The sequence below is a fragment of the Medicago truncatula genome, chromosome 1 (assembly GCF_003473485.1).
Source record: "Medicago truncatula cultivar Jemalong A17 chromosome 1, MtrunA17r5.0-ANR, whole genome shotgun sequence".
In the NCBI taxonomy this organism is placed as follows: domain Eukaryota; kingdom Viridiplantae; phylum Streptophyta; class Magnoliopsida; order Fabales; family Fabaceae; genus Medicago; species Medicago truncatula.
Window position 1 is genome coordinate 52323883 of NC_053042.1, and position 16346 is coordinate 52340228.

Consider the following 16346-nt stretch of genomic DNA (forward strand, 5'->3'; position numbering starts at 1 on the left):
AGAATTTTTAATTCAATAACTACCATATAATTTTTCTTTTTAGTATCTTTAATCGGTGCTCGAGAGTACGATCATATGGGCTAGCATTTCCAAAAAGGAATATCGATGGAAACAAAAAAATCAACTAAAGGGAAAAGGAATATCGATTGTAAATTGAGTATTCAAAACCTATTATAACATCACAGTTTCATATACTTTTAAGACATTTTTCTTTTTTGAGGGAATATACTTTTAAGACATATCATCGAACAATTTCCTTAATCGTTACTACATGAAATGTTTTTGGGTCATGTTAACTAACCAGTGTTTTAGGGACATCAGTTAAAGTATTTAAAAAAAATAAAATTAAAAAAGACAATTTTTTTTACTTTTGAAAAATTAATTATACAGTTTTTGATGCAAAAATTATTGCATTTGGATTCTTAAACGAAGGACCAATAGGTCTTATGGTGATTGATTTTTTTGAAATATAATCTATGAAATCATGCTCTAGTTCTTCATAGGTATCCACTAATACACAAAACACTTTAGACAAGTCCTTAAACTCTTCTAAGATGAGTTTACCTAGAAATGGAAATGGGAAAAAAGGATGTATAAAGTCTGAGATTTCATTGTATTTAAGAACTATAGAAGAATTGAGTTGAACATCAATATAAGGTTCTTCATTTGTAGGGAAAGATGTTAATTTGTGGACATAGTTATAGTAAGTGGTGAAAACAGCAGCGGAATTAGTCCATGACAAAACAGAAGGAATATTGTGTTCATTAGCAACGTCACAAACCCATGGAAAAAAATAGTTGTTTATGATACATGAAAATGGTTTGTTTGAATCGGCATGATTCTTTATCATTTGTGAAATAAAGTGTCTGCCAGCAACCTCAATTTCAGCATAGTGCTGAAGAGCTCTGAAGGCCGAACCACTGCCATCTGGTAAACCATCGTCAAAGAACTCGAAAGCGAAAGTACCATCACCAATTGGAGTTGCTAATTTGTCAATGATGTTGTTAGCAGCTCGCATGTTTTTGCCAGCCGTCTCTGTTGTGGTGAAGATAACAGTGGCACCCTTTGCAGCAAGATACTTTCCTAGTCCAACAAGATGGTTTATGTGTCCTTGTGCTGGAAAAGAGACAAGGAGAAGCTTAATGGGATCTTCGTATGTCATTTCCGTTTTCTTTGGTGTTTTTCTTCTTCATAGTCGGAGAGATATATATAGGACTTTTTTTTTTTGTTAAGAGAAACATTTTTTTTGTCAATTAACCTAGTAGCATAAAAACCTTTTTATACATATATAAAAAGGGTCTATGCTCAATTGTCCCTACACCTTACACCTGACTAATCATACCTCAATTTGGTTTATTATATATAAAGGGCGTAATGGTTCGGCTTGAATTGGTTTTTGGTAAAAAACAAAGTGTGAAATGATTCAACAATTCAATTTTCATTGTTTTTCAAAAAAGAAAAATATTGTTTTGTTTGGATTGGTTCGATTGATCATTTTGTTTGGAAATACAATTAAAAAATATCATCTCCGTACAAATTTGTGTTTCATGCATACAACATACTCAAACATTTCATATTTTGTTTTTCATGTTCTCTATTTTTCAAACAACTTTATATACCTAAGAACATTCAAATATTTCATACATGCATGATCAGTTTATCCATTATTCTTCAAACACAACTTCAGCAAACTTAAATATTTCAATCAATCCATGATTCACGCATCCATCATTCATCAAACACAAAAAAATTTAAAAAAAAACATCTTGAAATTAAAACATACGAAATATGGATGATCTCAACGGCGGTGAGGAACGATGTGTTAGATGGGGCTAGCGGTTAGGGTTTTTTTTATAGTACGAATGAAATTGAGTCTAAGTGATGAGATGAGTCTATGATGGAAGAAGAGAAGAAAAATCAGAAAAGAATGGATGCTATCTTTTATTAGAATTGTGAACACAACAATTACAGGAGTTGGTCATGGGAATTTATATAAAAGCAATGTGCAACGGTTCTACACAATCACATATGATAATTCCTAAAATATAGAGAAGTTGTTTCCTTTATTTGTGGAGCTAAACATTCTGGTTAGTTGACTGATGTGAGCTGCAATTACAGCTCTTTAATCCTCCAACGACTCTCCAAGTATTGTGCCATTAATAAGAGATTTCTTTTTGATACAGTCTTGTGTTTCCTTTTCTGTCCAACATATATCATTATTATTGTCCAAGGACAAATGCATGTTGCTAATAAGAAGTTGAATGAATTAAGAAGTATTTTATGTCCTTCTTTAATTTAAGTTTAACCATAAGTGTGTATGATAAGGGACAATATTAGTAAAATGAGGAGTGTGGTTAGCATCGTTTCGGTTCATTGGAAAAAACTGAAAACCGAACCAAACTAGATAAGTTTAGGTTGATTTGGCGGACAATGTATACTTTTTTAATTTGTTTTGGATTTTCAATTTCATCGTTTTTTCTCTGAACTTTTTACACTTTAATTAAATGGTTAATTTAGATATGTTGAAAATTATAAACTTAGTTAATCATATAATTGAATTAAACACAATTTTGATCATAAATTAATTTAATTATCATTTCGATTGAATTAACCGTATTCAACCAAGTATCACATATGTGAGAAAAATATTTCTTTTTTTCTTTGAAATATAATAATCATCGTGTTGCTTGCACGGGACCAGCAGTTTTACTTTTTTTTCTTAATTTTTTTGGTTAATATGTCTTTACCCCTGTAATTTGATCGAGTTTCGGTTTACCCCCTATAAAAATAAAAGTTTAGATTCCAACCCTATAATATAAAGATTCTTCAAAAAACACCCCTATAATATTAAGATTCTCCACAAAATACCTCTGACCCCATCCAGACGCTGATGTGGCACGCCACTGTGTAATTATTTTAATTTTAATTTTTTTTAAAACCTGACACACTGACTGTATAATTTTTTTTTTTAAAGGGTACACGTGGCATTTGTGATTTTAAAAAAAAAACATAAAAAATTAAATAAATTCTGGAAAAATTAATAAAAATGAAAAATATTCTGAAAATAAAAAAAAATAACAAAAAAGTTAATTAAAATAAAAAATATGATTAAACAAATTAAAAAATTCTGGAAAATTTAATAAAATAAAAAATGATCTGAAAATTTTAATAAAAATGAAAAAGAATCTGGTAAAATGAAAAAAATTTGGAAAAATTAATAAAAATTTAAAAAGTTCTAGAAAATTTTAAAAAATAATAAAAAAAATCTGGAAAAAGTTAAAAATATGAGAAAAATATATATATTTCAAAAAATTTATATTTATGGAAAATTCAGGAACTTAATATATTTCGAAATTCATGAATATAATAAGAAAATACATTTTATTTGTTTTAAAAAAAAGTTCAGATTTTTCTTTCAAAATTAAAAAGTTTGTTTTTTTTATTTTTTATACAAAAAATAAAAATATTGGAAAATATTTTAATAATTAAAAAAACATAACATTAGATCACGAAAAATAGAATTAAGGGCTTGTTATTCAATAGTATATAACATGACTTATATATCGGTATCAATCAAAATTCATTGTATCTTGTTATTCATCTACATTATATTTTCGAATAAATAAAATTCTAGAAATAAATTTTCATAATCAAAATAACTATATAATATTATATTTTCAATTTTTTTATAATTTTAATTTAATCCAGAATTTTTTATTTTTTTTTAACTTTTTCCATATTTTTTTTTTCGTGATTTTTTTCTTAAATTTTCTAGATTTTTTAATTTTTTCAGATTTTTTTTCATTATTTTTTATTTTTAATAATTTTTCCAGAATTTATTATTTATAAAATAATAATAATACAGTCATCAGGCCACATAATCAGATATGCACAGTTAGCATGCCACATCAGCTCGCCACGTTAGCAATTTTGTACAGTCACATAAGTCAGGGGCTAAAATCAAAGAATCTTATTTTACAGGGTTGGAATCTAAACTTTTTTTTTTTACAGGGGGTAAACCGGAACTCGCCTAAATTACAGGGGGTAAATACATATTAACCCTTTTTTTTTTTTTATGAACATGAGATTAAAATATTAGTTTTACTTAATTTAGAGCTTTGAGAAAGACTGATTAAAAAAAAATGAATGATATAAATGGAAAATGATCGGTGGGACTGGGAACCCAAAACCTTTGTTGAGACTTTCGATTTTAAAAGAGACGAGATAGAGAGAGTATTGTGATAAATGTATATGTTATTGATGTAATAGAAAGATAAATAAAGATATCTCCGTGAGCTTAGTTTAGCTGGTAGAGATATTGCATATTATATGCAGGGCCGGAGTTCGAACTTCGGATACTCCACTTTACCACAATTAAATTGTGTGAGCTCTAGCCACTAGGCTACTTGACCCAAAAAAAAAAAAAAGATAAAATCAAATACAAGATGGAAATCCACTTAGGCTGGCTTGGGACATCGTGTTTTTCACATGGTCGCGGATTCAACTATAGTACTCATTAATAATTTTGGTGGGCTAGTTTGAATTTTTTTTAATTCATTGTACTATATAAATATCGAGTTGAAAATAAAGTGTGTGTGTATATATATATATATATATATATATATATATATATATATATATATATATATATATATATATATATATATATAGGGATAGGATCAAATGACACCATGGTGTCAAAATTAGTTTGACACCAAATCTTATCCATTCATTTCATTTAATCCAAAGACTTAAAACTATCACCAACTTAATTAACATACATCAAATACTCCCTATCAACTAATTAAGAAACATATCTATCATCATTAATTCATAATCAATTAATACCTTCTTGTTTTTAGTAGATTCAACCCTTTTTATTTTCCCCTAATTTTTTTCTTTTGGCCATAAGCACAAACTCAAACTTTATAATTTTTATAAAATCATGATAAATCTTAATTCAGTTAAACATGAGACACAACGAGTCCTCTAAAAAAAAATTAGACCTATGAGTGACAAAATAATATAATTAGCATGAACAATTCAAGAATCATTTGTCGAGCTTATTGGTTTTTTTTTAATAAAATTTAATTAATTATTAAAAAAATATGAGTATATGAGATAAAGACAAAGAAATATCATTGATGGTGATGATGACTCAAACAACCATAGGTATTCATTTTATAAAAAAGTTTAGAAAATAAGTTTGAGTATGATTATAGAAATCTGGGAAAATTTATAAATTTGGGGAAATAAAAAAGAGGAACAAATAAATTTGGGGAAATAAAAATGGAATGTTTGATTATAAATTAATGATGATAGATATTTTTCTTAAATAGGTGATAGAGAGTATTTGGTGTATATTAATTAATTTGGTGATAGTTTTAAGTCTTTGGATTAAATAAAATGAAGGGATGAGATTTGGTGTCAAACTAATTTTGACACCATGGTGTCATTTGATCCTAACCCTATATATATATATATATATATATATTAAGAAGTACTCATATATATTGTCAAAAAAAGAAACACTTTTGTATTTTTACCATTTCATTCATATACTTAATTTTTTAATTTTTTTTTTGGTAGTTTATCTTAGGAGAAAACTTTGGTATATTCTTAGGTGCTTTTCGTATGCTTCTTAACTAAAAATATCATGATTTCCTCAAATCCATAATTTTCTCAAAGTTTGTTATATCTAAAAAATATGTATTTTTAGTTAAGAACCTACGAAAAGCACCTAAAAAATTGCCCCTAAATTTTCTCGTAATACTCCCTATCTCCCGGAGGCCAAAGCTAAGCCAATGAGCCTAGGATTTTAAGCCTCTGAAAATTTTATCACGTTCCTCAACAACTACACCTTAATCACTACATTTTGTGTGAAGTGTGAATTATGCCTTTATATTTAAACTATAATCCATCACTTTTTCACATTTTTTTTCAAAGTATTTCAGAGAACAAAAGAGAATAAATTTCAAATACAAATCAGAAAACTTTTAGTTTTTCGGCGTTTGTTTATTTTCAAAAACTTCTAAAAACATGGCAACATGTAAAAAAAAAAAGTTGTCTATTACCCTTTACTAATATGGAGCCCGTGCCGAGGATGAATAAAGAAATAAATCACTATTAAAAAAATAATTTAGTTTTGGAGGTTTTTTTTTTTGAAGAAGAATTTAGTTTTGGAGGTTAATCTTCATGTATTGATGGTATAAATTATTTTACATTCAGTTAAATCATGTTAATTTTTTTTTTTTTGATATTTTAGGAACTAACTTAAAAAAGTGGTATCATGGTATAATTTGGTCGGACATATGTGTAAAAGATTTTTCTAGTATTAATATATACAAATTAAATCTTTGACTTTATGTTATAGCTTGACCAAACGTCAGAGTCAGCCCTAGGCACAGGCCGGGGGTGTGATGGCCTAAGGCCCTTGTTAGTAGGGGCTCGATTTTTTTTTATGGAGGGGGTGTATATAGATATATTTTGTTTATGGGGGTATATAATAAACTTCACATAAAAGCTCCAAATATTGACATGATGAAAAGTTGGGCTGAAGTCTGTTAATATTTTTTGCCTTTTAATACGATTTGCTATATGTACCACCGCATAACAAATATTTCTATATACACCCTTCCTATAATTTGTTTTTGGTTTTTCCTAATAATGTTCCAAAAAAATTATTATCGAAGAAATTTGTGATATTATTTGGGCCCTTAGTTTATAATAATGTGCCTCACTGATATTAAAAATATTGGTGATATTTATTATCCAATAAATTGGGATAATTTTCAAAACAAAACAAATTATATTTAGTATCTATGGTTCCTCTAAAAATTCTAACACTAATTTTATATCATGTATTATTGTTGTTATGAGTTTAACATTGAAGAATTTTGCATCTAAATGTTTAAAATTTAATTAATTGCGTGTTGATATACTTTTACTTTTTTGGTGTTATTATTCTTAGGTGCTAAAATTTAGTCTATTTCGCATAATCTATTATATTGTTCTATACTTCTACGATATTTTATTTTGTGTTGGTGTATATAGATTATTTGATTTATTTTCAGATGTTGCTTAAAACAACATTTACTTGATAGTGGAAAGCGGAAAAAAAACTGAAGAGCTAATAAAATCACAATAATGAGCTAACAAATTTTATGATGTATCATTTAAGGGGCATTTTTCTCATATTATGCCTAAGGGTCCTAAAACTCTAGGAATGACCCTGCCAAACGTACTGCTAATCATGAGAATAAAATGCATCGATAAAATTTTATATAATTTTTTTTTGTGGTGGCCGGAGTTTGAACCCCGGACCTTGCATATTATTATGCATTGTCCATACAAACTGAGTTAAGCTCACGAAGATAAATTTTATATAATTTGATACTATGATGCATAACTCTATATTTTTATAAAAATATAAAAAGTAATGAAATAAATAAAAGGATCACGGTTCATTATTACAGTCATTTTAGTCACAATGTGACGAACTCAACTTTAAATCCCGTCCTAAGATAGGTAAACTATTTTTCTCCTATTTACTTAAAGAATATTGATCTTTTTAAATAAAAAGATGTTGATTATATTAATTGTATTAAAAAAGTTTATTCATAAGTATTCATCCCGGTGTATAAGGTTTTACTTATACTAACATTGCTAATTTTCAAATAAAAAGATGTTAATATTTTATTTTTACTAAAATATCAATTCATAGTAATTAAGATGATAGTGTTACTTCATATAAAAGGTTCAAGATTATTTTATAAAGTAGTAATTACAAATGGGGGTTGAGTCTAGTTGATTGGTGGAAAAACATATGATAATTTAAACCTTTCACGCTTCCAAACCTTTCATGCTTCTTAGTGTCTAATTGGTTCAATAGAGATTTTAATGGAGGAAAGGGAGGAGATGAGAGATGTTTTAATTAAATATATGTTTGATTTAAAAGAGGGGAGATGAAGGAAGGGAAGGAGGTGGGAGATGAATCAAAACTTGGAATTTGATTTTGCTCCTATTTCAAAAAAGACAGTTGCTACTTATTATGAAATCTTCCGATTCAAAACTTTGAGAACAACAAATAGATCAACCTAGTTTGGCAAGACAATGAACTAAAATGTGTTGTTATGTCTTCAATTGTCTCTATTTATTCCAATTTTGAGCAAGTTTTAGGACAATTTGTATGGACAAAAAGATTTTCTGATAAACTAATTTAGCTACCCCTTATCAAGAAAGTTTTTTTTGAAATCAAGAGATATTTTAATTGTTGGTTTAATCTTCTTATTTCTAAACAAAACTTTGTTGCCCTAATTTTAACCTAATATTTTAGAAACTTTTCCCTCCTTCAAAACCTAACCATATTTCCTAATTCCCCTCCTCCAAACCCTAACCATGATTTCCTAACTTCACTCCTCCTAAAACCTATCTAATTGATTTTCATAAACCATATCTCCTAACTCCCCTCCTCCAAACCCTCACCAATATATTTTAATCCTTTCTCCTAAACCGAAATCTCTTTTTAAAACCATACCTTTCTCTTAAACCGAAATTTCTAGCTATCTAATTGATTTCCATAAACCATATTTCCAAACTCCCCTCCTCCAAACCCTCACCAATATATTTTAATCCTTTCTCTTAAACCGAAATCTCTTTTTAAAACCATACCTTTCTCTTAAACCGAAATTTCTTAATCAACATGGCTTCCATACCTTTCAATCCCTTTCAATCTTTTGTAGGTCCGTTGGTGAAAAACCCTCTTTCCGATCTTGACAAAGCAATCAACAAGCTCAGACTGAAATACAGATCATATATCGTTGAATATGACATTGATGTTGTATGTGTTTTTTGCGAAATATACCTATTCTTAATTATTTGCATTCTATTTTATCAACGTTTGTGATGTTTTTGTTTGTTATTTTTTAGGGTGCAGTATGCTTGCCAAACATGTTTGGCGGTGATTTCGGAGATCAAATTGGACGCTATGCAATATTGACTGATCCTAAGTCCAACAAGTTTGAAGTATTGGTCGACAGAGTAAACGGAGCATTTTTTCTCACAAAGGGATGGAAAGCGATTCGTGACTTTTACGGAATCGATCTTGGTGCCTGGATTACCTTGGTTTTTGTGGGTGACGGACAATTTGATATACAGTTGACTTTTATTCCTTTTCCGTTTAGTTGATATAAGTTACATGGATTTCTAATTTTGCAGATTCTACTTTACACCGGCAATGTTCCGCAGATGCTTGATACACTCTTAACAACTGTGAATATTATCGATGATTGCGGTAACAGATGGGTTTGTGAGCTAACTTTTGCAACTTTTCCTTATGAACACTTCAAGATAGGACGGTGTTGGAATAGGTTTGTGGAAGCTCGCAGGCTCCGTGAAGGTGTGAAGATCAGAGGGGGTGCTCCGATGGTTGGGTCACATGATACCATCTACCTTGATGTTATTTACAATTAGTCCATGTTTAGATAAATTGTGCAACACCTTTCCACTTTGAATTTTAAGTTTTAGTTTCTTAGAGTTTTAGAACCATCTATTTTTTTGTCTTTGAATTTAGCAAATGTCCCTTGAATTTCATAAATAATTTAGCCTTGCTTGCTTTGGTTTTTGATTTATATATTTGTGTTTGTGCTGCTCAAACAATTTAGTAACGTGAATTTTGATAACAAGGGAAACTTATATGTGTGTGTATGTTTTTGTGTTGCTAAATCAATTTAGTAGCATAGCTGTGTTACAGAAGCATTTTAGTAGCATAGCTTTTAGTAACATTATTAGTAACAATTACTACCTTTTGGTGACACTTTTAGTAACATTATTACTAACAATTACTAATCCTAATCTCTAAAATATGTTTTGGGTGGAAACAAACTAAAATCCTAATTTCTCTCATTCAAGTAACTAAGAGATTTCATCAACATCTCTAAATTAACTTTTTGGTGCAAACAAATTAAAATCCTTATTTCTCTCATCCAAATAATTAGGGGATTTCATCCACATCTCTAAAATATGTTTTGGGTGGAAACAAACTAAAAATCCTAATTCATCTCATTCAAGTAACTACTAAAGATTTCATCCACATCTCTAAAATATGTTTTGGGTGGAAACAAACTAAAATCCTAATCCTAATTTCTCTCATTCAAGTAACTAAGAGATTTCATCCACATCTCTAAAGTAACTTTTTGGTGCAAACAAACTAAAATCCTTATTTCTCTCATTCAAATAATTAGGGGATTTCATCCACATCTCTAAAATATGTTTTGGGTGGAAACAAATTAAAAATCCTAATTCGTCTCATTCAAGTAACTACTAAAGATTTCATCCACATCTTTAAAATATGTTTTGGGTGGAAACAAACTAAAATCCTAATCCTAATTTCTCTCATTAAAGTAACTAAGAGATTTCATCCACATCTCTAAACTAACTTTTTGGTGGAAACAAACTAAAATCCTTATTTCTCTCATTCAAATAAGTAGGGGATTTCATCCACATCTCTAAAATATGTTTTGGGTGGAAAACAAACTAAAAATCCTAATTCTTCTCAATCAAGTAACTAAGAGATTTCATCCACGTACATCTCTAAAGTAACTTTTTGGTGGAAACAAACTAAAATCCTTATTTCTCTCATTCAAATAAGTAGGGGATTTCATCCCCATCTCTAAAATATGTTTTGGGTGGAAACAAACTAAAAATCCTAATTCCTCTCATTCAAGTAACTACTACACATTTCATCCACATCTCTAAAATATGTTTTGGCGAGTCAACTATGGTAATTCTTAAGTCAAAAAAAATGTCCCATCAAAAATATTAATTTCATTTTATTCATATTAATCTTTATCCAAAAATGTTGGGCATAATTTTATTCCACTTCAACTACATCCCTTTGTTCTGCGCCCCCTCCCTATTTACATGCCAATTCTTAAGTAAAACAAAGTGCCCCATCAACATTATTAATTTCATTTTATTCATATTAATCTTTATCCTAAAATGCTGGCCACTTCCTAATTTTGTTCCACTATTTTGTGCTTATCCTGATAACTAATACTCTTTATTGCTCAACCGACATATCCTACTAACACGTATTGCACCTTTTTCCTATAAATATATCATAATCTATTAGCCAAACCATCTCAATCTAAATAAGCATCCTCTTTCTTGGAAAGGAAAAAACAAGCCAATGATGTCTTCCAAATACACTCCAATCTCAGCTGTTTCTGGAGGAAGAAAGAATCTCAAGATGTGTGTGCGAGTTGCTCACATTTGGCGCCAAAGAATACCATTGTTGAACAGGTTAATGATTATGTGTTAGACTTGATTCATGGTGAAGAAAAAATCTATTTAAGTTACGATACACCTTATCATAAAAACATAGATGGTGACGCAGTAGATGACATCCACACTCCTGAATTCCTCAACACCATTGTGGTGTCTGGATTGCCAAATCATCGGTTGCGACTGAAAGTAGGAGCACGTGTCATGTTACTTAGGAACATGGATCAAAGTTTGGGCTTATGTAACGGTACGAGATTGATCATTACAAAGATGGGAAAATTTGTGCTCGAAGGACGGATAATATATGGTTCAAATATCGGTGAGAAGGTGTTTATTTCAAGGTTATCGCTAACACCATCTGATAATAGAATTCCTTTCAAATTTAAACGAAGGCAGTTTCCGATATCTGTCTCATTTGCAATGACTATTAACAAGAGTCAGGGTCAGTCGCTAGAACATGTTGGTGTCTACCTACTGTCTCCTATTTTTTCACATGGACAGTTGTACGTCGCAATATCACAGGTTACTTTGAGGGCTGGTTTAAAAATATTGATTAATGACGACGACAGCGATGATACCGATGTTGCATCAAATGTGGTCTATAGAGAAGTTTTCCGTAATGTGTAGGACTTTTTGTGTACTATTCATTTTCTTACTTATTGAAACTATTTGCATGTCAACGAACTTCAATTTCCCTTTCAAAATTATATGTTATTTTAAAGTAACAGGAACTACATACTAGAATTATGGAACAATAACAAAGTCTTTGGTATTGACATTTTGCTTTCATTCACGACAATTTTTAGATTCACGCGAACTACAGTGTCTTATTTTATAGTGAATATTATCTTTTTTAAATGACACGTGCGTTAGCACGGGTCAATGGTCTAGTAGTAGTTAATACTATCATTTTTGTTATTAAGTTCTTGAATGGGATTTCATCTTATCATTGGATAAGATAATTAAGGAACTTGCAGATCTTGAATTACCAACCAACAATCTTCTATCGATAATCTGTGACAGGAAAAAAATCAAAATAAATTGGTGTTGGTGTATTGTTAAATCATAGATGGCATAGATATGTTAGATTTGGATATTACTAGTCTATAAGTATTAAGAATATGTTTGGTTTGCAGAAGAATGTTTAAGGAAAGAAAGTGAAAGGAATGAAAGTATAAGGGAAGAATGATAGTAGAAACTAGAAAGTGAGAAGATATTTTTGATTGTTTGGTATAAGAGAAAGTGAATAAAAAGTGGAAGGAAAGAATGATGTGTACATTTGTAAAAGGACAAGTACATCCTTGAAAAGTTTAATAAAATATTCTCACTTCAATCAGATCCATCTAAGTAATTTGGGAGAAACGAAATCCATTGTTCTTCAACCTCACGTTGTTTCCATGGCAACAAATCACAAAGAAAAATCATAACCAAAAAAAGTTGGATCAATAAGGTACAATCCAAGTAACAATAACTCATTAAATATCCTTGGAAAGACATAAAATAACGATTACAAAAAGCACCAACATAAATAGGGTAATAGGGTGGCACTGGCACAACCATAAAATGTAACATTAAAGGACGACAATACAACATGACCATAACTTAAAAGGTTAATGAAACAAGTGAAATAATATAACATAAAACACCAATTCAGAATCGTTGTTTTAGAAGTTCACGAGTCAAGTGGATTTCAAGATTTCAATATAGATTTTATTTTTATTTTTTTAAATAAAAAATATCCAATTTGAAATCCGAATCATTGGGCAATCTTGGTTCTACTTTATCATGTCTTTTGAATATTAACAGTGCCACATTTTTTGATGTCTTGCATAAATGCATCAAGATGCAGATCAGATGATCCACCTATGGCAACCGCATCCTCCGCTGCTTTCTTCCACTTGATTGCATTTTTCTTCAACTCCTCTGCTTTTTCCCCAGCCATTGCTTCCAACAAGCACTTCTTCACCTCATCTCTTGTCACCAATTTATTTTCAGCATGACTATAACCCAACCTAATCCCTACTCCAAAAACATCTACCAAGAATTTTGCATTTGTGACTTGATCACCCCATGCTGGAAATGTCAACATTGGAACTCCCAAAGAAAGTGCTTCCATTGATGAATTCCAACCACAATGTGTTATGAAGCATGCCACTGAAGGATGAGCAAGTACTTGTTCTTGTGGACTCCATTTTACAACTTTTCCTCTCTCACTTGTTTCCTCTAAGAACCCATCTGGCAAACTATGTGGCTCTAGCCCAGCTTCCTTAACAGGTGGTTTTAATACCCACAAAAACGATACTTGAGAATCCAATAACCCATATGCTATTTCATTCACTTGTTCTTGAGGAAGGTACACAACAGTACCAAAAGAAATATAAACCACAGAACCTTTTGTCTTTGAGTTTAGCCACTCTATAATATTACAATCATCACTCTTAACAAAATCACCACGGATATTGTTTGCACCTTTAATGTTTGGGTTGTTAAACAATGGACCAATGGGTCTTATGAGGATTGATTTGTTTGAAATATAGTCAATGAAATCATGCTCTAGTTCTTCATAGGTTTCTACTAAAACACAAAATACTTTAGATAAATTCTTAATTTGTTCTAAGACGAGTGTCCCAAATGATAGAAATGTACTAAAAGGATGCAGAAAATCTGGGATTTCATTATGTTTAAGAACTACAAAAGGTAATTGAACATCAATATAAGGTTCTTCATTTGAAGGGAAACGTACCAGTTTGTGGAAATAGTTGTAGTAAGCGGTAAGAACAGCGGTGGATTGAACCCATAATAAAACAGAAGGAATACCATGTTCATCAGCTACATCACAAACCCAAGGAAGAAAGGGATTATTTATGAGACATGAAATTGGTTTGTTTGACTCAGCATGATTCTTGATCATTTGAGAAACAAAGGGTTTTCCAACAAGTTTGAGCTGTGCTATGTAGCCAGTAATATCTCCTCTAATAGGATCATCATCTTCTAAACAATCATCAAAGAACTCAAAAGTGAGTGAACCATCACCAATTGGAGTGAATGATTTTTCAATGATGTTGTTAACAGTTCTTATGTCTTTTCCAGCTCTTTCTGTTGTGATGAAAATGACAGAAGCACCCTTTGCAGCAACACACTTTGCTAGACTAAGCAAAGGATTAATGTGTCCTTGTGCTGGATAAGAAATAAGGAGGACATGAATGGGAGCTTCCGATCTCATTTTCTTCGATGATTTTTTTCAGTCAGAGATAATAGATTTTTATAATGGTAGCAGTGGGATACACTTTACTAATTTTATGAACATGATAGAAATAATAATTATTTCGTGTCTCTCGTTAGAATAAAATATAATACTAGTTTTTTGAGTAGTAGTTAGAACGTAGAAGGGGAATATATAATTGGATAAAGATTCATGGACACACTTCTAAACCATACACCTATACACACTTGCTACGTGGCAATTTTTTTTTTTCTTATTCCAACCATAAAATAAAATTAAAAGAAAATAAAAAACAGAAAATTTGTTATCTTTCTCTCTCTTTCTCCTTCCCCACCACACCTTTTTCCTCCCTCAGCACCACCCACTCCCTGAGAGTGCTCTCTTTCTATTCAACTCTCTCTCTCTCTCAAAGAGCTCTCTTTCTTCTCCGTTCACCCTCCGCCGCCTTCCGTCTCGTCCTCTCTCCACCCTTTCTTCTTTGATGGTGGATGATGATGGTGGGTAATGTTTTGGCGCCGGCGTTAGGGGTAGTGGGCAAATCTGAGTGTTAGGCGTCGGTGGTAAGGTGGTTGTACAGATCTCAGCCTTTTGATGCCGGAGTTGGGATGGTGGTGTAGATCTGAGTGTTTGGCGCCGGAAACGGTGAGGAAAACGTTGGGATGGAAGAGTGGTTGTTGCTTTTTTATGTCGGAGTTGGGATTGAGGCGTAGATCCACTCCGTGTCGCTGTCGGAAGTGTGCCGGTGTGGTGGTCGGCCGTCGGTGGCCGGTGGCAGGAGGAGATGTCTGTGAGACAGAAGCCAAAGAGAAGAAGAGGGAAATGACTTGTATGTGCATGTTACTGAATTGCCCCTCATTTTTTGTAGTTGGACAAAATTGCCCCCAGTATAATGAATAAAAAATGCCATATAAAAGGTGTACATTGGGGGGTTGCCACATGGGGGTGTACACCAATCACTACTCATAATAATTTACTACTGCTTTTTATGAATGGTGATATAGATAGTAATCATCTCGTTTCTCTCATTAGAATAAAAAAATAGTTATATGTTACTGCACTCAATCTCTTAATAAAAAACAAGAATAAATTCAAATTATCCATGTTAATAGCATAAAATAACAAAGTGCAAAAGCCTACGCATATGATTATATTTAACTTTTTGAAATATTCATGTTTTCGGATCTGCAACATGAATGACGCCAAAGTCATTGATTGGATCTGCACTGAATCGAAGCTAATATGACAATCTGAACTAAACAAATACATGAACGAAACAATAAAGACAAACAACGTTGTACAAAGACGACGAACAAACCAACGTCGCGCTAAGGTAACGAACAAACCAACGTCGCACTAAGACAACAAACTTACATAAAAAATAAAATCGATGTGAAATTCACTTATTTCAATAAAAGGGAAAGATAAAAATGAGTTGCAGATGTGATTTTGGGTCAAAAATTGACTCTAAATCACCCCTTTTTGGTGGGTCACAAGAGAGAGAAAGAAAAAAGAGAGAGAGGATGTGAGTTTTCAACATTCAATAGTATTAAATTTTAAATTTTGTCATTCATTATGATTCTATTCGAAATCTGAATCAATAGTTTATTCTCCGCAGTTGTGTGCAGATACTTGATTAAAAAATAAATTATTTTAGGAAATAAAGTTGAACAATTATAACTTTTTTAAGTACTAAACATTTTTTTCGAAATTATAGTTGAACAACTACAAAAACATTATAACCATAAGCACTCATCTACTATTTCCACTTTCAAATCACCCTAACAGAGTCGATAGACTCAGACGTAGACATTTATCCAACAAATTATCAAATCATTGAAGA

At 31.0% G+C, this 16346-nt stretch overlaps 2 protein-coding genes across 2 annotated transcripts; both read right to left on the reverse strand.

Moving 5' to 3' along the window:
- Positions 1-382: 382 nt before the first annotated feature.
- On the reverse strand, positions 383-1162 carry LOC25485396 (gallate 1-beta-glucosyltransferase). The gene has a single exon (XM_013614591.1). It carries the CDS (start codon positions 1160-1162, stop codon positions 383-385), a length of 780 nt encoding a protein of 259 aa, XP_013470045.1.
- An 11558-nt stretch (positions 1163-12720) lies between these two features.
- On the reverse strand, positions 12721-14640 carry LOC25485397 (gallate 1-beta-glucosyltransferase). The gene has a single exon (XM_013614592.3). The coding sequence runs from the start codon at positions 14504-14506 to the stop codon at positions 13067-13069; it is 1440 nt and encodes a 479-aa protein (XP_013470046.2). The 5' UTR covers positions 14507-14640; the 3' UTR covers positions 12721-13066.
- Between the last annotated feature and the right edge of the window lie 1706 nt (positions 14641-16346).

Excerpts from the sequence above, each read along its gene's own strand:
- LOC25485397 (XM_013614592.3), bottom strand. The coding sequence starts at position 14,506 with ATGAGATCGGAAGCTCCCATTCATGTCCTCCTTATTTCTTATCCAGCA.
- LOC25485396 (XM_013614591.1), bottom strand. The coding sequence starts at position 1,162 with ATGACATACGAAGATCCCATTAAGCTTCTCCTTGTCTCTTTTCCAGCA.